General features: G+C 41.9%; 1 protein-coding gene across 2 annotated transcripts in view; it reads right to left on the reverse strand.

Moving 5' to 3' along the window:
- The window catches only part of bmp7b (bone morphogenetic protein 7b), a 35555-nt gene extending 8770 nt beyond the window's left edge, over positions 1-26785 (reverse strand). The window contains exons 1-5 of one of the 2 annotated variants that reach the window (XM_034695836.1): positions 26672-26712; positions 26328-26377; positions 24516-25245; positions 4891-5083; positions 2022-2170 (exon numbers count right to left, since the gene is read on the reverse strand). In XM_034695836.1, coding sequence (XP_034551727.1) covers positions 2022-2170; positions 4891-5083; positions 24516-24915 — 742 coding nt within the window. In that variant the 5' untranslated portion in view covers positions 24916-25245; positions 26328-26377; positions 26672-26712. Of the gene's footprint in view, positions 1-2021; positions 2171-4890; positions 5084-24515; positions 25246-26327; positions 26378-26671 lie in introns of both variants that reach the window. The other variant, XM_034695835.1, reaches the window with a different exon arrangement.

Here is a 26785-nt window from a genome sequence, read left to right on the forward strand (position 1 = left end):
TGTGCATGACCGTCCAGCAGTGTCTATCTAGTTCTCACTCAGAAGAATGTGTGTCTGATCACTGTCTGGTGGTAAATCAAGGCTCCTGCTTTGCCGCTGGCGACAGGACGTCCCGTGCGCCTGCCTGTACATGCTCACCCATAACCCTTCATACCCAATCTAAGACACAAACACACACTCATGGATACAGCACTCCTCTCCCACTACATGAAAGCAATACAGTGTCTGTTATCCTCACCAAACATGTAACATCCTGTCATCCTTTGGGAGATAATACTCCCAAGCATGCTCACGTACTTCTCACTGTTTGTTGATAAAGTCTTTACTGGCATGCTTGTGACAAACTCCTGCTGAGATTGATCTTTTTGATATGGCAGTGTATTTTCTGCATGCCTTCTAATGATGATGAGGGTATGACAGATGAAGTTGTGGATTAATAGCTGATGATGAATGATGAGAGAAAGGTTTTTATCTCTGCTGTTTACACACGGAATGAAGAAACTGATTTGTTGGCTTTCAGGAAATCAGCTGTAATGCGGGCTATTGCTCCTAAAAATATGATGCAGACGTTCATGTTTGTAAGACATCAAACAATATCAACTCCACCTCACAGTACCTATCTTACCTGGGGCTAATAGTCTTGTTTAATTTCTTATACTCCTCCTATTTTAATGAAGATTTGAGCGAATTTGCCACTACATTTTAACTCTGGTATAAATTCTTTAACACACATAGCTGTTGGCTAGGAGGCTCAAACTCCGCCTCTTTACGTCACACTCTGCCTGGTTGAGTTCAGCATTTCCAGTATGGCTGCCGCCGTTGATTGGCTTCAAAACAGCGCTCAGGAACAGATGGTTGATGTCACAGATACTACGTCCATATTTTATACAGTCTATGGATGAAACCAGACCCTCCCACTTACAATATATGGATCCAGAAGGTTTGGGACATTGATAAAATGGAACAAATTACATACCAATTAAGACTACTGTTTCTGAGAAACATTCACAACAAGATGGAGACCTGTGCTGGCTCTACTAATGCAATAGAGAGTGATGTTTAATTTTGGCGCAGAGAACGATCATGCATTATTTTTTCCTGGGCTTGATTTCACACTTACTTGTACTTTAACAAGTGATATACAGTTGTGCTCATAAGTTTACACACCCTGTCAGAATTAGTGATTTTTTTTGGGCCATTTTTTAGAGAATATGAATGATAAGAGAAAACCATTTTTTTCACTCATGGTTAGTGGTTGGGTGAAGCCATTTATTGTCAAACAACTGTGTTTACTCTTTTCATATCATAATGCCAACAGAAACTACCCAAGAAATCATAAATTCTGCCTGGGTATGTAAACTCATGAGCACAACTGTATTTGAGTGGATTAGAATGAATTTTTTAAGATTACAAAATTAAATCCTGATGTTCATTTCTCCTTTACTTTTATGAACATGTATTTTTATACTTGTTTGTCTATGTGTATTATTGTTTATATGTATATTCTTTGGAGTGGACATTTTGGTTTATTTTATTTGTGTTATCTATTTCTGCTGTCTTAATGTCCGAATGTAACTATACAGCTGGAAAAAGAAAAAAAAGAAAAAACATTTTTTTTCACATTGTACTGTTGTTGATGAGAAAATTGAATAAAAACTAAGTTTAAAAAAAATAGCTCAAACCAAGCTGAATAATAAAAGGAACAATAACTGGTGGAGGATGGACAGGTCACAACTTCTTTGTTAAAATGACATTGATGGCTCCAAGCCATCTGTGATGGACAATGACAGTAATCAGGCCAAACCAAATAACCACTCATAATACACAAACCTCTCTAATTACAAGTCAGGGTACCTTCAAAGGGATTTTTAGGTCATAATTTATGAAGTAGTTGGCTAATGTTTTTTGTCAAAGTCACTATGTACAGCACAGGTGTACAATAACATTCATTTCTAGCCCCCTGGCATCGCTTACATGACCTCTTACATGCTGAGGAAAAGACTGGTCCGGTTGATTCTCACCATTTGTGCTCTCCAGGGCCAGCTGCAGACCCAAGTTTCTGCCAGGGTTCAGGACCCAGTGGTTACTGGTGGCGGTCACGTCAAATACCAGCCAGCCCTCCTCTGCTGCCCAGATCACCCGAGAGTCCAGCAGAAACAGGTCGGACTCCCTTTGAGAGGACGGAGAAAACAATAAGAGTTGAAATGAATTGATATATACAGAGATTATATACACAAGAACAAAAGATAGGTCATAATCATGTGACAGTATGAAGCCAAGTGACCAAAGTGAAAAGTAATGGAGTGAAGGGAGGGAGTCAGAGGAGTGTGACAAAGTGAAACAAAGAGGTTGAGAAAGAGCAAAAGAAAGAGAGAGTGAGGGAGGGAGGGCTCCAGATGGCGAGGCCCAGGGGAACACTTCATTTTCTTAATTGACAATAATGGCTTTATAAACGACCAGTCTTTTCACACACAAAACACAGTCCATCACTGGCTGGAATTTGGTGGGAGAGCCAGAAAGCCAAAGAGAGAGTGAGAGAGAGTGACAGAGAGAGACAGAGAGAGACAGAGAAAGGGGAAAAAACAGCTGCGAAAGAGAAAAAAAACTGTGTGAAAAGTAGCGAGTGAAATAGTGCACATCCAAGTCAGTCCTATTGTCCAGCACTGAACTCTGAATTTTCTACTCTTTCACCATCAGAGACTAAAATCCCTTGTTCTCCATGTGGCCATTCATGTTTCCCGACCCATTTTCTGACCGGGCAGATAGTGTGTCACACGGCTCTGGTTCATTCATGTACTGAGACCCGTCTCTGGCAAAGGAATAAATGAGTGTGTTGTTCCCTCTGGACAACAGGAACCTTCAGGAGGGGTCGAGGAGAGCAGGACACGGACCGTTCCTGAGTTACATACACCTTCTGGACCGCACATGGACAGGGTGGGGCTTAGACCTTACAGATTAAAGAGAATTCCAGGTGAAGACTGCAAATCTTTCCTACTATAATTCATTTTAATAATGTTTTCTTTTTTTTAATTTATCCTGTCACAAAGAATCCAAAGATTATGTTATGAATTTGTTCTCTGAACTAATATGCTCACAAATACAAGGCTAATGTTGTGATGTTAAGGTATCATGTTTTCCATGTTCATCCTTTTAGTTTATTCTGTTAGCATGCCAACACTTGCAAACAACCGCTGACCAGAAACCACAGCTCAGACTGCTGAGAACTTCATTAGCTTTGCAGGTGTTTGGCTGCAGAGTAAAAGTTACAATTTTACCTGATGACAGCACTAGATGATTAGCCAAGAGAGACACTATAAAAGATTCTCAATTTATAGGAAATCCATTCAACAGATTGTGTTGATCAAGCTCTGAACATTTCAAAATGTCTTTTGCAGAGACAAAGTCATAAGGAGAAGTCGCAGGATCACTAAAGTCATCAGCTTTCATCCTGTTGGAACAATGTGCACCAAATGAACAGCAAACCATCAGATAGTTGGGTAAAGCAGAGGAGAAGGAGCTGACTGCAGTCAAAGCAGAGCTCTGTTAGCACATGTGCAGTTGGACCTCTGTTAGCGCATGCTCAAGAAGGATGTCATCTTGCAGAATGCAGCACAGGATGTCATTGTAGGAAATTGTTTGACAATAGTAAGCTTCCCAACCTTTTTTTTTTGTTAGATAATCTGAGCATGGTAAACAGACTGATACAGGAAGTCTGCAGGTCATTCAGGGGAACTTTGGATCTTAGTCCCATTTTAAATCTTTATGTTCCCTAATTTGAGTTGATTATTTTTTGTATTACTTCTGAATATTTGTGGTTATTACTTTCAGGTGTACTGCTTGGAAGTATGAGGTACGTTCCTAAATAAAGTTGAAAAATGTCATTTATAACACAAACATTTAACCCTCCTGTTATGTTGCGGGTCAAATTGACCCTTTTAAAGTCTATTTTAGGCAATATATGCCTTCCAAACCAGCTAAATGCAGCATAAAAATCTGGGCAGCATGTGACAGAAGAGGAATCATGTTAATTTATCCACATCACTTCATAAAAATCCAAAAAATCCAAAAAATCAAAATTTTAAATTAAATAAACAAAAATCAATGTCATGTAAAACTATTGTATGTATATTTAGGGCTTTCCAATGTAATTTAAAAAAAAGTTTTAACATGAATTTTAATGAAAAACGAGTGAGTTATCCTCATTGAACCATGATCTGTGAGAATTAAAGAACACCAATGGACTAAATCCTGATTTAAATGGTTAGTCAGATATTTTGGGGTTCTGACACTTTTGGATAATTTAATTTGCACCGGGTCAAATTGACCCAGGAACATTATTGCTGTTCCAGAGAAACAAACATAACAGGAGGGTTAAAGGAGTGTGGGAACTTTTAAAGATCTATTGATGTCACTTGATATTAACCATCTTATATGATCTGTACTAATCACAAAATGCTTGATTTAGTATATCTGAACTGATTACCAACTTTGCAGTTTAGACTATTAAACTCTAAAAGTCAATTAACTCTGAGAAAACAACATGAAGAAGAAAAACTTTTGCTGGTGTGATCACTTGATTTCCTGATAACAGCTGAGATCCTTCTTACGCATGTGCTAACAAAGGTCCAACTGCGCACACACTCACAGTGCTCTGCTGTGTCTACAGCTACAGTATGTCGTCTTGACCACAACTGACAGTGTCACAAGAGGTTCTGCTAACAGGCCTAAGTCCCCATGTTCTTTTTTATGTTAACTGACTAACCAATCACTGAATTTATCTTTTTAGATATATTCCAGTGAGAGTTAGTGCTGAACAAAATTTATAGTCAGGTAGAAAGGTTGGAATATGCTTTGTGTTGCACAAATACATAACCATAAACCTGTACTCACCTATCAGAGTGCTCCTCCAGCACCTGGTATACGCTGATGCGGAAGGTCTCATTCTCAAAACGTTCATGGATGAAGTCTTTATAAATACGAAACTCAGCCGCAGTGACCGCCTCACCCTCTGGGATTCGTGATAGGTCGAATCTGAACTCTTTGTGATGCCGCCGCACAGGTAGGAATTCTTTATCATGCTCAACTGCAAAAAAAGAAGATAAAACAGAATACTTAAAATATATCACCATAAGGATTTTATGCATGCAGAGAATGGTGCTTCTTCTCATGAATTGTGAAGTAGAAGTCTTTAACAGCAGGGATAAATGTGTTCAGATAGACACAGAGAGCTCTTAAATTTAAAGTGCTATTAAGTTGCATCTTATAAAGAAAAATCATACCAGAGAACAATGTCCTCTCTGATTTCCTACAATGTATTCTTCCTTCATCGTTCATCATTTCCAGTTGTTAGCAAGGCGCTGACATAGCTCGTCAGACTCTGGGTCAGCGCCAGATAAAACCTATCCATAGATATGCTGTACACATGTTGGCTTAAGATTGAAACATTTATGAGGACTAACACTAGCTGCGATGCATCTGGCGCACACAAAGCCAATGATAGAGAGATGCAGGCGGGCTCTGACAGCTTTATGAGTTCCTTTCTTCTCGCTCATTCCCTCTCAGAGCCCCAGAGAGTCGTTCTGTCTGCCCTTCATCTGGTTCTCATGAGCCAGGGCTTCATGTTTTGGTGTACCCTCCTCACTCTCGACCCCACATCCCAGCTTCCAACCCCCACTGCACCCCCAAGACATGCCCCCCTTGACCCTACTCTTCTCATGTGCCAGCAGGATGTCCCAGGGGTCAGCGCCTTGTCTCTCATCATCTCCTGAGCTCTTCCTCCACCTACATCAACCATCAGACAGACCCCCCACATAAACACTCTTCACTTCATATACAAATACGTTTTGAGGAATTGAACATTGTCTCCATGTTCTAAAAAAACAGACATTATTGATTGACCAACAGACTTAAAATGAATAGACAACAATTTTCATCATTGATACCTTTTGACTTAAACTTTGAAGTAAAAAGTAAGCCAAACTTCTGTTTCTCAACTGCCCAGATTCACTTCCTACTTTTTTATACAGAAAACACTTCAAAGAGACTCAAAGGGATTAAATATTAAATTAAAGAAATGAAAGTGGTATTATAGATCATATTTTATGATTACAAAAGGAATATTGTTTGGTTTGAGGAAAAAAAGAGCCAGCCTTAGCATCAGCAGATAATTTTATCATCTTTATTTTTTATTAACTGTCGTTATTTTATTTCCATGACATTTTTTATATCCAGATAACTCCTGTGTTACTTCATAACATAACAACAAGCATATACAGACTCTCCAGCAGCAGCTAAAGGCACACTGATGTGCTGAAAACTGAAAGTTAGCATGCTAACGGGTATATGGTTTTGTTTACCTTATCAAGCTAGTGTGCCTTGTTAGTGAGCATGCTTAAGTTTGTAGTTTTGTTGTAATAAATAAAGAATGTACAACTAAGGCTGCTACTGTGATGAGTTCCGTCCGCAGGCACACCACCATAAATCAAAGCATTGGACTCTGGATAGCACACTTGTTCTGGTATACCAGCTGTGTGTGCAGTGATGTAATGTTGTGTGCGTTTTTCATTGAACAGCTAGTGCGATGTAATTCCTTTCACTGCACACCTGCCTCTTTGTCCTCCTCAGCTCTGTTTCTACTCTTACCCTCCAGTAGTCTTTCCATTGGACTTCCTCCCCTGCACCCGTCTAATTTAAGTCTCTACTAAACGTAGTTGCTTAATGATATTACACAAAGGCTCTACTGTACAATGACTACTGTATTATATTCTTTTCAATGAGGGACAGCCTGCTCTCGGTTGACCACAACATGGCTCAGTGTTGGCTCACATTGTCTAAAATGATAGTGTTCAATCTATGATTACCTCAAACTGTCCAATATCACAACTTAATCATCACCTCTCTTTTCACTGACCATCCTTCCCACTGTCACTACTTGTACTGACCATGAACTTTGAAGTGTAAAAAGTCTTGAGTTCAAACGAGTGGTTGTTGTGGTTTATGACTACACCTGCAGACTCCACTTTCCATTGCATACTGGCCAAGTGGTTCCCAAAGTTTGGCTCAAGGTCCTGAAGTACGAAGCAGCAGTAACCTGTCCTTATATGTCAAAAGCTGTGTGTGTAACTTTGAAGATCATAAAGCTACTATGCCTTGCGCTCCTGCAACACTTTACAAATGTGTGTTCCCCGTGTTTGGACAGAGTTCGGTGAGAGAGCGTTCAGTTTTGTTGTTCCTACTGCTTGGAAGAACCAGAAGAACTTGAATCTGTCAGATCTTATCTCACTGGACGCCTTTGGGTCCATCTTAAATGAAAGACAGACCCCAGAAGAGCACCTGTGTTTTCAAATGCTGTTTTGTAATCACAAATTGCACTTTATTTGAATATAAGTTGCACTTTTAAATTATTGATTGCTTCTACATACTGCCCGTACATATGCTCCATGCTGTTCAGTTGTGCTATTTATTTTGACGTGTGCTGCTGACCTCTTGGCCAGGATGCCTTGTAAATGAGGTCTTGATCTCAATGGGTCTCATCTGGTTAAATAAAGGTTAAATAAAATAAAATACTTCTGTTTGTTTTATTTAAGTTTGCTTTAAATACAATTGACAGCACAAACCAGGTTTGTTTTTGTCTTGTTGTCTTTCTTTTGATGCTCTGTGAGAGAGTCTTTGACTCCTTGAGTTTCGTTGTTGTCATTGTTAGTAGAACTTTTCGCTTTTGATGTTACAATGTCATTTTAGCAGATGCTTTTATCCAAAGCGACAATGAGAGCTAAAAGCGCAGAATTGTTTTGCCAAGCCTTTACTTTTCTCATTAGCTGTGTGCATTTTTTTTTCTTTAGATAATATTTGAGGTGTTTTTATCTGATGGGTTATAGGTGTTGACACAGAGAGCTTCAGTTGTGGCCTCGACCGGTCTTTAACTAAAATATGGAGTTCGCCTAGTTCGAGACCGAGACAAGACCGTGTAAAAATGCTTTTGATTCCGAGACAAGACCGAGACCTTAAATAAGTGGTGACCTCCTTTCCACTGCAGAGGCAGGAGAAAGAGATTCATAATTTCGTGCTCAAGACAAATTTGCAGTTAAGTCATATAAACCTTGTAGTAATAGCAGAAACATTTAGTATCAGATAAGGTCATTCTGGTGAACTTACCAGGGACACAAATGACATATGAAAGTTTCAATAAAGGGGCTCCAGTGGAATAAATAAAGTAACTTTTAATATAACACAATGAAGTGAGGCAGCCATTTCTATTTTAATATCCATCCTGAGAACCCTGGACCTCCTCACACTCACATTTCTCCGTTATGTCTCTTTGCTTCAGGGTGTACTTATTCCACCACACCAGGAGCCCCTCCCTCCTCCTCCTCCTCCTGCAGCTCAGTGCAGGTGCACTCCCTCAGAGGAAAAAGCCAGATTTGTTCTTTAGCCTCCAGAGCAGCCGCCCCTTCACTGTAAAAGCTCTTTATCTTTGCCTGAGAGAACAGCTGGATGCTGCCCACACGTAGTATTTCTCTCACATCGCTTTCCATTTCCACTCATGAATCACTTTTTTCCACTTTCTGAGAAACTTTTGAGCATTCCACAGAGTGTGGCATTAAACTCTGCTATGGTTCTGCTTTTGTTTGTTGTCTTTCTCGTACGGTTCATTACAGCAGCATGGCAGTCATTAGAAGAGGGAAAGAGGTACAGTCAAAGCCGAGTGGTGCATTTATGACTTCCTGTGGGAGGAAGTGAGTAGCCATCGCCCCACCTGTGTCGCAAACATACACACACCACAAACATGACAAACACACCCTTCCGTGCTATACAAGTCTTTCACTCAGAGTCGCCTGAGTCCAGATCGGTTACTGCTCCTCACATGCACACACATATACTCAAACGCACACAAACAATGATCACAAAGTATTTCCTGTGAAGCGAATAGTCTTGTGCGTCACAGCAGGGTAACACAATCATTATGGGTTTCTGTAATCCATAATTAGAGATGCAGGGACGTTCACATGCACAAACGTACGGAAATCACTGCTTCTATCATTTGTTCTGCATCTGATTTGCTGCTGATGATGCAGTGATACCACATCATGGACTTGTGTAGGCCGCACACGTGCACAGCAGAACACATCACAGACATCACATGAAGAAGATGGTGGAGACTTCCCACTTTGAACCTGGGAACCAGTAGATACAACAGTATCAACACCCTGTTAGCATCTTTTAAGATTTATACTTCCCAACTGGGCACACAGCTTCCCTCTAATGTTGCTTTAACAGGCTAACATATAAAGCCTCAGATGTTCCCCGACCTAAAGCTATTGAGTAATGTCTTTATTTAACTACTCGTCTCAACACTATCATCTCTCTCTCTTATTCTCCTCTATCCCTCTTTCCAGACCCAACTTGGTCCAGGCATGATGGCTATCCAACATGAGTCTGGTTCTGCCTGAGGTTTCTGCCTGTTAAAGGAAGTTTTTCCTCGCCACTGTAACAAGCTAAACACTGCGAGGTGCAATGCTCATGGTGGATTAAGGTGGGTAAAGACTGATTCTTATCCTGTCTTGGTGTTGGGTCTCTGTTCATAATTTGACATAGAGTGGTCTAGACTTGCTATGTTTGTAAAAGCGTCTTGAGATAACGTTTGTGATTTGGCGCTATACAAATAAAGATTGATTGATTGATTGATTGAAATCCATTTGATTTAATTTATTTTAAATTTATTTTATTTTAATTTTTAAAAAAGCTCTCTTTCCATGTTCTTTGTCTTACTTTAGAAGACAAAATTTGACTGGTTATAGTGAATTAGTTTGACCAACATTGTTGACATTTTATTTCTAAATTTTCCATGATTATTGCAGTAATATCATTATCCTGGAGTTCTTGTCCACAGTAATTGGGAGGTGAAAATGTAATATTGTGACAGCCCTAATCCCTATTATGTTTTGCGTGTCCTTCTTTTCTTTCCCCCTCTCTTTCACCTCCTCTCCCCTCTCCCCTGCTAGGCCTGTAGACCTAAGACACTTCCCCGACACCTCCAGCTCCGGAGCAGCAGCGGACAAATCTGACGGCTCATATTAGCCCAAGTGTCTGTCAGCCACTTTCACACCTTGCATGCTTCCGCTGCTCCGCAGGAGGGGGGAACTCATGCTTTGCACCGCTCTCACTTCTCCAAACAGACGGCTTAAGCTCCCTTCCCTCCTCCCCTCCCATCCCACCTTCAGTTCCCTAGAGATAACTGTGCCACCATTATCTGGACCTCCTCTGTGTCCCCTGCAGAGCCCATTAACTCTTAGTCCCAAAACCAGACAGTAGTTTAGTAATTGGTCAATCAAAACAGGTCTGGATTATTTTATCATGAGAACATAGAGGCCATTAAAAAAGATTGTAAAACTTGAATACTTCATAGAGTCATTTGTTTGATTTAGGCACCATAATGATCTGTTTCTTTCCCTCTTGTTGTTGCTCTTACTTCAACAATGTTTTAACTACAGGACAGGGAACAAGTAAGTCATAGTTTCCGTAAGCATTAAGGAAGGACAGGAAGAAAAAGCGGAACGGGCAGATTGCTCAAGATGTTTATATTGTAAAGAGTAAAGAGGGTTTAATCTCCCGGGTACACAGTGACTACTCACAGTAGGCCGATTACCACGTTAGGAAACATCCTGCCCACTGGCGACCATTGATGACATCATGCCTGTGTGATGTATTTGTTCTGCTGTGGAGCCTGACAGCGCTGACTCCCTGGGAAAGGGTCAGTAGAGTTTCATGCAATAACTTACTCAAGTTTAACGATCATTAACCGTACGTGCACGATTACGCACACACATGCCTCAGAGCCTGCGTGTGTGTGGAAACAGCAACCACAGGAAAAGGAGTCTTTACATTTAAGACCTGTGGTCAAACCAAACTTTCTGGGTTATGCCAGCCGGAAGGCAATCAAGAGGTCTCAGATTATATTCACAGCAGCTCTTTTGACCTCTCTCTCTCTCTCCCTCTCACTGCGGCCATCAAACATGCTCACCCTGCACCAATAAACTGTAGGGCTGGGTTCCACATCATGCTTCAATGGGCATCATGTAGCAGCGATTTATACTCAAACAGCCTAAAACTTACAGGAATGCATCTGACTGTAAAGCCTGGTTTTGGCACAATATCTCGTTGTTTTTTTTACAAAGGTCTAAAACTGTACATCCAATCGAAAATATAACACATTCAGCAGGAACCAACCAAAAAGAGGAAGTTAAAGTTATTTTAAAGAAAACCTGAGTTTTTGTGGGAAATTCGAATGAGAGATGTAAACAGGGGGAACAATTTGGCTTGGCTGTGTCTGTCCAACAGCCGTCATCTCAAATGTTCATTATTATATCTATTTATGTAAAAACTATGGTGTTAAGTTGACAGTTTGGGTGCATTTCGGGTTTGGTTGATGCAAGGGTTGTTTCAGTTGTTTTTTTGTGCAGATAAAAGCAAAGATCTAGTAATGTGTTGTTGCTGTCTCCGCTGTTTATGCTAAGCTATGCTACCGAACTGCTGACTACAGACTCAGATTCAGCGAACAGATACCACTTATATCTGTTGGTTAATGAGTCTGGATCTAGTAGCCCGGTTGCTTAGTTAACCATGAACACTGAAAACGGCAGCTTAGGTAACAACATATTATGTTTATTTTTAATCAGCACTGAACAATTTCAACCAATGTTAGGTGCAACCAGCCGAGATTCCAGGGAAGTGAAAGCTGACTGATCAGGCTTCATAAAACCCGATTTAAAACCCTTGAATCCCCCATACTATAATTTTTACGCTACACTAGTGCTGGGCGATAATTCGATAACGATAATTATCACGATATTTTTTCTCGATATAGGTATAAAAAATGTTCGATACAAATTTGATATGAATAAACATGTAATTATATCCTCCAGCCACTTCAAATGGAGGGGGCGCTAATGAGACTTAAACGCTAGCTGCCACCCAACATTAGACAGAAGCAGAAGATGGCATTGGACAGCCAATCATGTTGTGGGATGAGATGTGGGCGGGGCTTAAAGACGTTTGGAGCAGAATGTGAACACAGCTGAGACAAGCAACAGCAACGCTGAAGAAAACTCAAACCTACCAGCTCAAAGCAGAGTCGTTAGTCTGACACTGTGTCGACTCTGTGTTAGCTACTAACTTAATACACTTTATTAAATATACTTTCAGGATATGGGTAAAGGAAGAGCACAGAGACAACTTCTGCTGTGCATTTCTAACACGTTTAATGTCTACCGCATCTGTAGGACAACTGAACACTGAACAACCGTGATGCATTCACTGCACTGCACTGTGGGGAACAACATCACTCTGCCCGTAAGCCTTAGTAATCTTAAAGGGAAGAGCACAACTCAAAACAATACTCTACTAAACTGATACACAGTACACAATTGTATATGTATTTGTTGTAAATTTAAATCAAATTATGGAAATAACCTCAATCTGAGAAAAATAAGAATTACAAACTAAAACTAAAATCTCATTTTACACAAAAGACCTGCTTCCTGTTAGCACCATCAGAAATGATGGATTCAAGAAGTTTATCAGAAAACTAAATCCAGATACAAACTAACAAACTGTCTGGTTTCTTCAGCTTTCACTCAGGACCAAAAACCTGCATTTAAATTGAAATGGAGAAATGATTGATGAGAATTATCGATATCGACTGATATGAAATATTTTAACGTGATAACATAATTTTAAGATATTACTTTATTGATCCCCGGGGGGGGAATTCAGTTGTTACAGCAACCCAGATATCGCCCAGCACTATGCTACGCTTTTTGAACCAGTTACAAAAATGAGATGTAACGCAAAAATTACTGAACATTAGAGGTGCTGGCAGCAGGGCCAGACTTTTTTTCTCTATACCTGGGGTGGCCCAACTGGGGTACTGACTCATGCAGGGGTAAAGTATGATGCACATACCGTTCTTAATGGGCTGATTCCTCTCTTACTCACCTGTCTAATGAAACAGATGTGCGAAACATTTGTCTACAATTTAAAACAGCAACAAAACATCCGTTTACAGTCTTTTTGATATAGTTAAAAAGCTGAACATCTTTTATCAGAAACCGGGTCACTTAAATAACAGTTGGGCCAATTTCTTCATAACTATTAATGCTTGATAAAAAAAATATTTTTGGGGAATTTATATTTGTGATGCTTTTATTTCTGAATAAGCCTCTCCTTTACTACAAGCCAAATTGGTGAATCCGTGGAGCCCACACACTACAGTGACTAAAGGACCCGCAGGACAAATTGAGTCATCTCGGAAATGGGAACTTCATCATCTTCCCTCAGAGATCTGTCAGGAGATTGAACCTTAGTGAAAAGCATGAGCGACAACAAAGGAACCACATCCCAAATCCTCAGCCTCTATTGTTGTGCTGAGTGATATAATGTGTTGAGAGAAGGGGATGAAGCAGAGCAGAGAGATTTGTACGAAGCAGTGAAGGATCTCTCTGCACTAATACCACTGCAACCATCTGTACTTCCGCAGGATAAAACAACTTAGGGACATGGAACCACAGCCATTCAGTTTCCCCCACTCACTCTTCCCCTCTTCCCTTTGCTTTTATGTTCTTTAATTTTGTGGCAGCAGGGGCCACACCCTCCCGACCAGCCCAGCCGCCTCTTATTATAGACCTCAGGAAAATTCACATACAATACACTCATTGGCCCCAAAGGACACACACATGTCTACACGGTGTCTACATAAAACTTTTATAATTTCCTCTTGGCATCTTACGCACACATGACGGGCACATTGGCACTCCGATCTTAACAGCTTGTTGTTTATTTCCTTTAATTACAGCCTCTTGCTATTGAAAATAAACTAAAGAGCTATAGAGGAAACACAGCTGCACACTTGCCTAAATAAATAGAACGCCGCCACATGCAGTTCATATTCCACGCTGCACAGACGCAGAATGTCATCACTTATCATAAAAGCCCGTTGGTACAGTTGTAGCTCAGCTTTTACAGTCTTTGATTTGGCTGTCAGAGTCTGGTGAGGAATCTGGTCAGTATTACTGGCTTCCGCTAACGCAGAGAGCTAACACACATCACACGGTGCAGCTGGTGACTGGGCAGGGTAGGTGGCTCTAAAACAGTGTTTTACTATCCACAAACACATGACAGCCCTCACACAAATGCTCTGGAGCAACTTCATATACCAACAAGGGAAAGGAATCAAGACAGTAATGGTAATGGCATGGCATTCATTCATGATCCACCTTTTCTATACGTTTGGTCTTTTTTGGCTCTCTTGCTGGGGCGGCAGTAGCTCAGTCCATAGGGACTTGGCTTGGGAACCACCGGTTCGAGTCCCAGTATGGACGAAGTTTGGCAAGTGGACTGGTGGCTGGAGAGGTGCTGGTTCACTTGCCTGGGCACAGCCGAGGTGCCCTTGAGCAATGCACTGAACCCCCAACTGCTCTGGGTGCGCTGGTTGACGGCAGTATCCTCACTCTGACATCTCTCCCTAAGCATGTTCACTGCATGTGTGTGCATTTGTATGTATATACCAAAAAAAAAAACTGTATGTGTAGCATGTCCAAAATAGCATGAGTGAAAAAATTGAATTTCCCCCCTGATCAATTAAGTACCTTTCTTTCTTTCTCTCCACTCAACTCCTTACTCTCATCTGTGCCCTAGCGCCAAGCAAGGGGCTATTTGTTTTTGCAGCGGCCAAGCTGTCTGTCCCTGAATCTCTAGCTGTGCTATGGCCCACATCTGCTCTCTCAGCTTGTTTCTTAGGGCGTTTTTCAACCAGAGGGACATTACCCCTGAACTACATGAGTTTTGACCTGTGGACCCAGGGTCTAACTTTAGTTCAGGGGTAGATAATCTCCCCCCTAAAAAGCTTTTTAGGGGGGGCAGTACTTTTCAAAGGTCCCGGGACTTTCGGGGGGCAGGGCCTACAATGCTGAACGTGTCTGATTGGTAGATTAACCACAGTGTTTTTATTCCGCCCATCGTCCACAATAACGTCAAACATCTGTGATTCACTTGATTTCTCTTTCTTTCATTTGTTTTCATTTGTTCCATCTTTTTGTATGTGAGTGTTACTTTTCAAAAAAATAAGAAGGTGTGATTCACTTGATTTAGCAGCTTGTATCAGTAGCCTTCTTGGTGTTACGGTTTTAATAGTGACCCTGCAAACTGGAGACCTTCAGCTGAACGTGTCAGTGTTTGTGGAGTTTACACAGCTGTTGAAACACAGAGGGAGTTCCTGGGAAAGCAAACTAGTTTTTTTTTTTATTAAGATGTCAAAATGTCCTCATCAAATATTTAATGATCGTCAAAAGACATTTATGAGGGATGAATCCAGCTGAAAGTCAGCAGTTAACAGGGTCGCTGTTTAAACCAAAACACCGGCCGATCTGAGTCTCTTCCATGCTAACAGGCTAACTGTTGTGTTGCTCATAATGATACCTGCCTGTCCGTCTGCTTCTATGGTGTCATCTGTGATGAATGGCCTTCAACTTTGTTTTACTGCCCTCTACTGGTCTGGTGGTTGAGTGCATTTACTTTTTTTTTCTCCATACGTCACTGGCCTGATTTGCACAAGCTACCCGGGACTTCAGTCCACGGTCGAAACGCAGACAACAATGGGGGCACAGGAACCTTTTAGTTCAGGTTAAAGTAGTTCTGGGGGCTAAAAGACCCTGGAATGCTTGGTGGAAATGCATCTTAAGTATCAGCCATCGTAGAGGTGCAGGGGAGTATATGTGCTGCTGGTCGCTGAGAAGAAGAGGCTAAAGAAACCCAGATGAAAGAGAAGTGGCAAACAGATGAAAAGATTGTCTTTGGTGGTTCACTGCACTTTTTACCTCTTTCTTAAGTTTTTGTGCTTCTCACATATTGGAAAGCAGGGCAAAGTCTGTGAGTACACCATGATAATAGCAGCTATATCCACAGAGATGGACAGGAAAAAGAGGGAGAGGGAAATTATAAGGAGAACTAAAATGAACCCAACATTCCTGGCAATGAAGGAGGTCCGTCCATCACCGAGGCAGACCTAAAACTCCCGCTGCTCAGTGCATCTGGGTCTTTTGACCACTCGCCACATTGTCAAGTCCCACCCACAGAGTGTTTCATCATCTCTCCCAGCAAGTGCCTGAGCCCGGCCAAGAGTACAGGGGCTCTGCTATGTGCATCCAGATGTCATTCTGGACTCCTGGGTTCAACAGGTGATCTCAGAGATACCACATTGTTCAAATAAATAACATATCCTGGATCTTCTCAGCTGTGGTGAGATGTTTTGTCTCCAGTTGTGGTACTTCTTTTCAAGTCAAACCTGGACATGAAATGTCAAGTTGTGGAGAACATTAAGAGAAATTACCTGACAGTGAAGCAGAGCTATTTGTACCAACTGTTACCTTCCTCCCTGTCCAGAAGAAGCCAATAAAACATGCACTCAATAACACTAATTAGCTTCAGGAACATTGCTGTTTAAGTTCAGAAAAGGTCCCTAAACACATTTCCATGCATGTACATACACATGCATGTGCTTTGATTCCGCTGGGAGTGTAAACAGAAGCAATTACGTGAAACTATAAGAGCGAGAAAAGCGTGCTAACACAAGGACAGAGGAGGAAGGCCTAAAGCTCATACTACTCTTTCAGTTTCCTGATCCTCTTGTGATGGGAACCTACTAAGGATCATTTAAGGTGGCAACTCACGCAAAATGATCCATCAAAGTACAAAAACACAATGACAGACTAAAATAGTAGAGTGTGAGTAAGTGTGTGTTTTAGAGAGGAGTTGGAAATGATGTCGAGAGAGAAGGAAAGCTGTGTCTCGGGCCCGGAGGAAGTGTGTTTGTGTGTGTGTGTGTGTGTGTGTGTGTGTGTGTGTGTGTGTGTGTGTGTGTGTGTGTGTGTGTGTGAGAGAGAGAGAGAGAGAGAGAGAGAGTGAGAGCTGCGGAGTGGAAAAACACACTAAAGAACTTGAGAAAGTGTTGAAATGTTTTATGTCTGGAAACACGGGAGGTTTAAACCTCTAGAGGTGAGGGCCAGAGCTGGAGGTTGGAGACTAAACACCACACAGCACCTCAGAGACCGTATGATAACTAACTAATTTAAACTGGGAGGCCGGTGCTGATAATCAATACTGTTGGTTTAAGGAGGGTAGGGAGGGAAATCTAGTATCAGATGGTGGTGCGTGCGGGACAGATTGGAGACAGGGCCAGACATGATGGTGGAGGTCGAGGTGAGGGGACTTGTTGGACTCAGAAAAGATAAAGTTTCTCTGCACAGCTGCTTTGGCAGGAAAACATCTGTATTAGCCTCGGCACCATGAGCCCGCTGTGGAGAGGAATGCGAGGAGCAATAAAGAGACAGGCGGGGGGAGAAGCAACAGGAGATACGAGTATGTTTTTAAAAAAAAAAGAAGACAGATATTTGAGCTTAGATATTACAAAGGTGGACTTCTTGGCTTCTCTGCCATCCGCTATGAAACTAGCTCTGCTTGCCTCTGGTGCGATGCAACTGCAGCGGTGAGTGTGACCAGTGGTGGACGGTAACAAAGTAAATTAACTTGAGTACTGTACTTAAGTTAATTTTATGGAGTATCTGTACTTTACTTGAGAATTATTTTGGGGGGAAACTTATCACTACATTTAGAAGACAGTACTTTTTACTCCACTACATTTCTATCAATGCTTAAGTTACTCACTACTTTAGCTTTGAAGTCAGCTCAAGAATTTTTGTTCTCTTTTCTGAAATCTGATCCCAAAGACAGTAAAATGTGTTTGTGTAGTTCTGTTTGTCTCAGTGGTTTAGTCGTACCTGTATATCCTGTGTCTCCACGGTTGAAAATGGAGCAAACAGAGCAGATTTCACTCAGATCAGGAAGTTCATTTAGAGGTGGTAATGATGGCTATAACTCTCATCCTGAGCACCCATGGCCATATCTTCAGCCCGTGTTAGAGGTTTTTGAAATGAAGAATGATACGTATCATTTGAAATGTTCTCCCTGTTTCCCACTCTGCCCAAACACACAAACATTCACTATCCAACTTGAGAAAGCGTGTTGAGCTATAACATTTGTTTCATTCCAGATGAACATTTCAAACTAAGTTGTCTGTGCTTGGAGTAACTTAGTTTCTGTTTTTATTCATGGTATAGTTTTTAGAGATTTCAAGTAATGATTTCTAGATAAACAGAATGTAACAGAATGTACTCCTATGTATTCTTGGCTGCATTTATGTATTGTGAAAACACAACATTTAGAGATTTTTTAAGAAGTACTTCTAAAAAGTATTTTTAAAAGGAAGTACTTCAGGACTTTAACTCAAGTAACAATCTGACAGATTAACTTTCACTTGTATTGGAGTAATATTTGATCAGGAGGATCTATACTTTGACTTAAGTAATGAAGCTATGAACTTTGTCCACCACTAAGTGTGACACAATGCTGCCTAAGAGCCAAACTCTCTAATAAACCCAAACTAATTGACCAGTTACACATTTCTTCCCCTCTTTGCTCCCCATTACCTTCATATTAACACGTTCTATAAAGCAGAGAGAGCTGGCAGACAACTGTGTGGCAGGCAGCTCCTGTGGGAGCAGACACAGGGCTGTGAATGGGTGGAGGGCCAGGTGGTGCCCCGTCAGGTCACCACGGTAACGCAGAAGATAATTACCTGCTGGTGCTGACTCACTCTACCAAGTCTGTACGATCTCTCCTCTGATCACAGCTTTAACTGACTGGTTAAACATAGGGCGACGCTTCAATATGACTCAATTAAACTGCTCGCTATGTGCAACATGGCGGCTTGAATTGGGTCAGACTCTTTAAATGCTGCATTTTGCTAAAATGAGAGAGAGAAAGCTGTGGATTTTTGTTTGTTTACAACATTTTAACTCTGTTTAGTTTCACATCTGGAGCGGATTAACAGCAGCAGAGCACTGAGCAATTAAATGTGCCTTGGTAGCGCTTTTGTTTTAAAGACTTGATATATTTGTTCTCTTTGGATGCTTTTACTTTGTAACAGCAACTCCCTGTGAATGTGCAGACAGAACAAGCATTAGATGTTACACAGGCGCAGACCTGTGAGAAAATCTACACGGAACATCAACATCCTCAACCTACACTGCAAAAACTCTATACCAAGCCAGCGCTTTTCTTTTATTTCTACTGTAGTAAAAAAAAGACTCCATCTCATTGGACTGAATTCAATGCTTCAATCATGTGCTCCTGAGGTGGTCCCAGTTTCTGAGTTAGGGTGTCATTTTTTTATGTGTTCACATGCTTTCAACTTAGAGAGTTGGAACATTGTCACAACAGCAAACAATGCAGATGCTATGAAGAAGATGTGTGGAATGTCACTATAAAGAGCATGAAGTTAACCCTCAAAGACCTAGACAGCCGGCGACGGCTACTTGTTGTTATATGTTTGATAACTTTTGAACTGCTAATCCTATCAACAAGCTTTAAAAACTCAGTTACAGCGGACATTCTCAGCTTTCCATTGATACCACGTCTCATTCAGCATATTCAATATAAATTCAGGAGAGTCTGGCACCACTAAAAATGGTCTAGGTCTTTGAGGGGTTAAAGTACAATATGTGGATTAATAAAAAAAGTGTTTCTTGTCTTTAACAAAATATCCTGTGCCCGCCATATTGATGACGAATATGACTTCAAGTTGGTAAGTTGGGCAACAAATTATTTCCCCAGTTTTGCAGTTATTGTTCTGTCTTGAGCTGGCGTTAAAGTGCATTTTCCAACTGGGAAACTAATTTTTCTGATTTTCCGACACCACATGAATGCAGGGTAAGACACATTCACCAGGTCTAGATAAAGGTTCTGTTTCAAGATAATACCATAGGCTTGATTAAACATGGAGGGTCAGTAACATCACCTACTGGCTTACGAAGCTGAGTTATCGACTGCAGTCGCCATATTAGAAACGCTGACTCAACTTTTGTCCGATCTAGCAAGAGTCAAGATGGTGGAGTTGGGGCATGTCTTTAGCCTCCTCACTAAAAGCCAAGTGTTTCCATACTTATGCCAAACTTGTAATATCAATATTGTCTAAACTAATGAGTCATATAAAAAAAAGTTCTCACCCCTGTACAGTGTGCAAGGATATAGAAATGGGCTATTCAGACCAAGTTGCAAGTGGACACTGGAGGAACTGCAGGTTTTTAGCACTTCTGCATTGGCTTCATTTCTCAAGACGGGGGGTTGCCACTGATTTCCAGCAGATTTTTACTCATCACAAGTAATTCAGGTCTTATTTTTGGCTTGCAAAATCTTGAAATAAGTTATTTTTCAGGATTTGTCAGGTAAAGGTGGCTTATACAAAGTCTAAGACTTTTTTTTACTAGAAATAAGACAAAAACATTAGCTTAGTTTCAAGTTTTTGCAGTATAATAATGATACTGGTTTGTATAACTATAAGGGACATCAACGCAAAAGCACTTGTAAAACAATCTTGTGCATAATGTTAAAAGCAATAATGACCAAAACCTCCCTATATGTAAAAGGAAAACTTTCCTAACAGTCTTTGTAAGTTTTGAATCTCTCTCTGTCAGGATCCGGGAGGCAGACACCATCTCTACTTTTAAGAGTAGGCTTAAAACTTTATTTTTTGATAAAGCTTATAGTTAGCGCTGGCTCAGGCTTGGACCAGCTCTTAGTTATGCTGCTATAGGCTTAGACTGCCGGGGGAACTGGCACACTGACACACTGGGATCCTATCTCACCTTCTCCCCCCCAACCCCCCCATCACTTACTTTAACTCTGCCTGTCCCATTAAAGTTACTAACCATAGACCTTTCTGGAGTCCCTGAGCTCCCTTGTCTCGTAGGTTCCTCTGAGCTGCCGTAGACCTCCTCCTGCTGTGGACGTTCCAGACACCAGCTAATACGGACATGCTGGACTCCAGCGGCAACAGCTCCTACTACTTGTCTCATCACTATCACTGCTCCCTCTTTCCCTTATTCTCCTCTATCCCTCTTTCCAGACCGAACTCGGTCGAGGCAGATGGCTGTCTAACATGAGTCTGGTTCTAACTGAAGTTTCTGCCTATTAAAGGAAGTTTTTCCTCACCGCTGTAACTAGCTAAATATACAGGGTGCAATGCTCATGGTGGATTAAGGTGGGGTAAGACTGAGTCTTATCCTGTCTTGGTGTTGGGTCTCTGTTTATAATTTGACATAGAGTGGTCTAGACCTCCTATGTTCGGAAAAGCGTTTAGAGATAACATTTGTTGTGATTGGCGCTATACAAATAAAGATTGATTGATTAAAGGAAACATCTGGTGATGTTTGTGATGCTTAAAAGGTAGAGTCACCTCTTACCGTAACACACACCTAAGGCTATGTTATTCAGAGCAGGACTGAATGAGAGCAAAGAAAAAAGGAAGCTGTGACTAACACAACTCACGATAGCATTTTACAGTAACAGACAATAAACCCCTCCACCAACCCACACAAACAATCACAGGTGATGATGCTTCTACTTTTTAAGTCATACAGGAAGCAAATAGCTGAAGCCAAAGTCACAGTCCCTTCCTGTGGTCTGCGTGGTGTAAAGTGACATTTAATGCTGGGCATTATGTGTTTGCGCATGTGACTGCAGTGTGACTGGCTTGTGTGAGACTGACATGAACTGAGCTGAACTAATGCTCAGCTCATGTTTAAGAAGTGGCCAAAAGTCCTGGAAGCTGCGGATTTGATGGAGGGGAAATGCTTTAATTTGTGGTGGCTGAGGGCTAATGCTGCCAGGGACCGCTGAGACAACATTGAATAATTATGACAAAGTATGACTTATTTCTGTATGTGTGAGCAGATGGATAGCCTGATAGAGAGTTTTCCTATTAATGTTGGCAGGTAATACATAAAACAACACGTTTCATTACTTTCTTTCTGTTCTTTTTTCGTCACTCCGCTGTCGCCACCTCTAGTGACAGGGAATGTGTGTGTGTTGCGTTCACTTGTTGGCGTGTTATCATGGCATGTCCGGCACACACCCTGTGCCTGGGTGACGTGTGTTACGTGTACATTCTGCATGTATGCCGTAAGCCATTTACACAGCTGGGCTTTTAAACAGCAGTGACTCAGTGAGAGGACGTCCCTGACCTGGGGTCTGTCCCAAAGCCCACGCCCCGAGTGCTAATTGGCTGCACTTGAGTCTGAGACACTCACACCAGCTGACAAAAAAAAAAAACAGTGTGTGCTCCCCTGAGTGGCAATCAGGAAGGAAAAGGATGAGATAGTGAAAGCTCTTTTTTATATCCGATGACTTCTACTATTGCATCTCTGTGGTTTACTAAACATAATCAGTCATGATCTTGCCATAATGTTTAGTCATGGTTGTAAATAAAAATACAGACCAGTGCAGGAAAACAGCCTCTCAGGAAGCAGTAACCAGTCTATGGAGTCTGACTAATGTACCTTGGCACGGTAGTTCTGGAGACATGCAGAGTTTTGAGGGACGGACTTTTAAATAAAAGCCACACTCATTTTGCTTGCAGACATCCTAAATAAGAAAACAAACCCACAATGAGCAAAATGTGGAAAGGAAGGAATTCAGAGAGGAAATAGTCGATCCATTTGATAGCCATCACTTACTTCTCTGTGTCCCTCTCTGTCTTTCTCTCTCACGTGAAGAATAATGAAACAACATATTGTCTGTTTTGAATCAAGGCGCCCGGACACATATTTGATTGTATTATATTTTCTTGCCTTCAACATGTGGCAGATTGCTCACATAATCCAAACACAAATGCTGATTTTAATAACCAAATGAATGAAATACATGGAAACTCTGAACATGACCAGTGAGGAAGACTCAACCTGGGTAAATGCCATCAGTAATTACATTACCCACAAGACCGTAGCAAGGCAGTGTGACTTTCTTTCCATGATCTGCCTGATAAATTCGATAAAAATGTTCTCTCCCGCTGATGCGGCTCATCTTTGTTTAGATTTTCCGCCTGCTTTAAGCATCTTCCAGAGTCCTGATCATATCTCCTCTCCCCTTTATTTATCTCTCCTTTCTCTTCAGCTTACTGCGTGCAGCCTTGGCCGCTGACTTCACGAGGCCCTTGACTTTGCGAGACTCTGCGGTCGAATCCATCTGTGTCACAGCCTGTCAAAAATAGTCACAATGCAGCAGCTTCCACAGTAATTACACAGTGCAGCAAAGAAGCCAGTGTCACCTCCCTCTCTCCTGCCAAGTCGCTCCAACAATGATCTTTCCAGGATTGGAGTGTAAACTTCCAACTTCTTGCAGAATTGTACCAAAATATCTGGTGTCTTGCAAACACTACAGCCCCAGAATAAGCTCAGCATTCTGTGCCAAATGATGTCAAAGGTTGACAAACCAAAATAACACAGCTGGGAGATAAGTGAGGCAGTTCCTGTGACTACGTAATTTATTCAACAAATTGAAACTAATGATGGATTTATCTGTCAATAAATCTGACACAGCCTGTAAATGTTGTGATTATTTGCATTTAAAAACCTCTCACTGTTCCTGACAGCAATAAAATATTCCAGGACTGTTTCTGCCAACATCCTGATAAGATAAGCACAGCAGTCCAGAAACAACATCCAACAACCAGAACCAAACTATTGGATTAAGGTACAACCAAATCACATCATGACTCACTGTGAGATCAACTTACGTGGACTAAACTGAGTCTGTATCATCATTGATTGCTATTATTCTGTAGTCTGAGCGTCTACAGGGATGTCTCCAGGTTAGAGTGCAGGGAGGACCCAGTGCACTTTGAACCCAGTCTGCTGTTGACTTACTCATTCTTTAGATAACACATGGTTGACATATTATCTGCTGGCTGCCTCCATCATCATCCACAGCGCAGCACCTGAACATTAGATGGTTGCACAGCTGTTAACAGAGTGGGACACTGGAATGTGACACTCCTAGCAATGGCTGGGAGACAGCACCAATTTCTTTGTAAACAGTTAATGTGCTAATCGCCTTAGTGTGCATGCGTGTGTAACACCAGGGAAAGACACATGCTGCTCCGAGATGAAATGACACCACAACTGACCTATCACCTTGTACTTGTGGAAAACTTTATGTCTTACATATTCATGCTGGGTCCTAAAAACTAAAATGTGTTGCACCAAGTGAAGAGCAGTATTAACATTTTTATAAAGTCTTCTAGCCAATAAAGTCTTGATAGAATATAATAGCATGTAAATGCCAGCAGATGATGGCTTAAGAGTTGCTACATAAACTTGAAAACAAAACTATGTGAAAACATAGTGCACATTAAGAAACTTCTTTAATGGACTTCTTATGTCCCTGTAGTGGTCACAATGTGGTCCAAATTACACGGTGCTCCTACATTTCAGACTAAACATTCATAATCAAAATACTTTGTATGGCATAATTCAGATTAACTGGACTATAAGTAGTGCATAAGACTTCACTGCAAAATAGTGGCATATAAAGAAGTTGTTCTAGATGACGAGAGGAAAAAAGCAGCCTACCTAAATTGACAAAGCTCATGACCATGTCTGCATCGTTCAAGAAGTTGTTGTCTTGCAGGCTGGCTATTGGGGGCCCCTGGGTGGTGAACACGGGTTTGTATGGGTAGGAGTATCTGTCCTCGTCCCCCTCTATGGACATGGCGTTATACAAGTCCAACATAAACATCGGGGCAGCGTTGTGCTTGCCGTGGAGGTGGGGTCGCGGCCGGTGCGGCAGCCCCAGGATCGACAGGATCTCGCGCTGCATCTCTCTGCGCTCCTGGCTCTTCAAGCGGCGGTGAATGAAGCTGGAATGGAACTCGTTGTCCAAAGTAAAGTTCGTGAAAGCGGTATCCGCCAGGACGCAGTAGCTCCAAACCATGAGCAAAGCGGGAGCACGTTTGTCCAACATCGGTGCCATGGTGCTCGCCGTGCGTAATTACGCTCACTTGTAATCGCCGAAACTCTTGCAGAGAGGATATCAAACGTTGTTCAACAGGCAGCCTGTTTCTAAAATCCAAAGTCAAGTACGGACCCTCATGTTGAGGGAAGTGCTCCAAAATGAAACATCAAACTTTACTTCAGAGTCCTTTGAAGAGTGTTTTGGGGTTTTTCTTACAAGTTGAGCTCGCGCGGACCTCCGTCCTCATCCGCAACCTGTAGCCAACAACTTCCAAGTGTAGTGCAGCGAGTGTGGAGGCTGCGAGCAGATCAAGAGAGACACGAACAAGTTGTGAGGAGGCGCTGCATGCTGGGAGGAGCAGGGAGAGAGAGAGGGAGAGAGAGAGGGAGAGAGAGAGGGAGAGAGAGAGGGAGAGAGAGAGAGAGAGAGTGAGAGAGAGAGAGAGAGAGAGAGAGAGAGAGAGAGAGAGAGAGAGAGAGAGAGAGAGAGAGAGAGAGAGAGATTTGTGGGTTTTCTAATGGAGAAAGGCAAAGTTGATTTTGTTTGCAGTTACTGAAGCACTTGAGGCTACATGTGCAAATACAAAACGGATTAGGACAGGATCTGTATCATGGTGCCTCTTTAACTTTATATTAAAGAGCATGTCGTCATTTCTTTCCCACAATCCCTAGTGGATCCACTAATGACAGATGTGCCGTGACAATAAGCCTTTCAGTTACAGTATGCTTAAGGGAAATAACAGACTTCATATCAGAGAGTATAAGGCGGTGTGGGTGAATACTTCAGTACTGTGGGAGAGGTTGAAACATGCACTTTCAATGCTGCTCTATGGTAGTCAGTCAGTGTTCTGCAGGTGCACTCTGAATACTTTGCTTTGCATGGTTATGAAACTTAAAAGTAATATATCCTTTGATGTCGCAGAGGCAGCTTTTACAGCCTCACAGCTGACATTTCATGCTGCATTTTTGATATCCCTGCATTTTTATCCCCACGGCTAGAGCAGGAAGTTGGTGACAAAGGCAGCGGTGCAGACAGAGCGCAGACTGCGAAGGAGGGGTACAGATGTTTGGCAGCTGCTTCATCCTTCCATCTGCCCCCCTGGCCCAAGCACCTCTTAAACACCACACTTTAATGGAACGCTCCTGACCCTCTGGTGCGCTTCGCTCTCGCTGACACAGGCAGGCGGAGGGAACAGAAACGACCACTTTATCTCCCTAGACCTCCTAAAACCAGAGAGAGGAGCTTTTACAGGCTCTGCAGTTGAGATGTTTTAGGGCTATGGCTTGCCAGGTGATTTTTATGACAATAAAATTAGACTTCAATGGCACAGCAAGAGAGGCTGCCAGACGACTTAGGCTATGATTGCAAACAGAGGAAGGGAGGAAAGGAGGAGGCAGAGCATGTCTCAGGGTCTTCCACACTTAGCTCACCTTCCTGCTCGTTTAATGTGGTTGTTCTTGTCTTCAAAGGCGTTCCACTCCTATTTTTCCAATGACAATTCAACATGCTGAAAGCTTGCATAGCCCAGCCACTACTCATTCTGTATATCTAATCCTGTAGTTGCTTTTAAATGGCCCTTCAGTAGTAGCCTGTAACATATAAACATCTCTATCCAGGGCCTCAGATAAAATCAGCTAATGGCCGCAGGTGTTTACATTACAGCAGTTTCCGACAGGGGACTTGAAAGGGTCTTGGTTCCAGTTAGAACTATACATCTTCCTCTCTTTTTTTTCTCTTTCCTTCACTTTCTTCTCTCATTCTTTCATTGTCTTACCCTCGTTCGCTTGCTCTCTTGCCCTTGCAGTGAAGGTTTGCGAGGTCAAACTCCTGCAGCAACCCCCCAGCCCTTGGCTCGGTTTGTGCCCAGAGAGGGGCTGACAATCCTGGG

The sequence above is a fragment of the Notolabrus celidotus genome, chromosome 11, assembly GCF_009762535.1.
Source record: "Notolabrus celidotus isolate fNotCel1 chromosome 11, fNotCel1.pri, whole genome shotgun sequence".
NCBI lineage: Eukaryota > Metazoa > Chordata > Actinopteri > Labriformes > Labridae > Notolabrus > Notolabrus celidotus.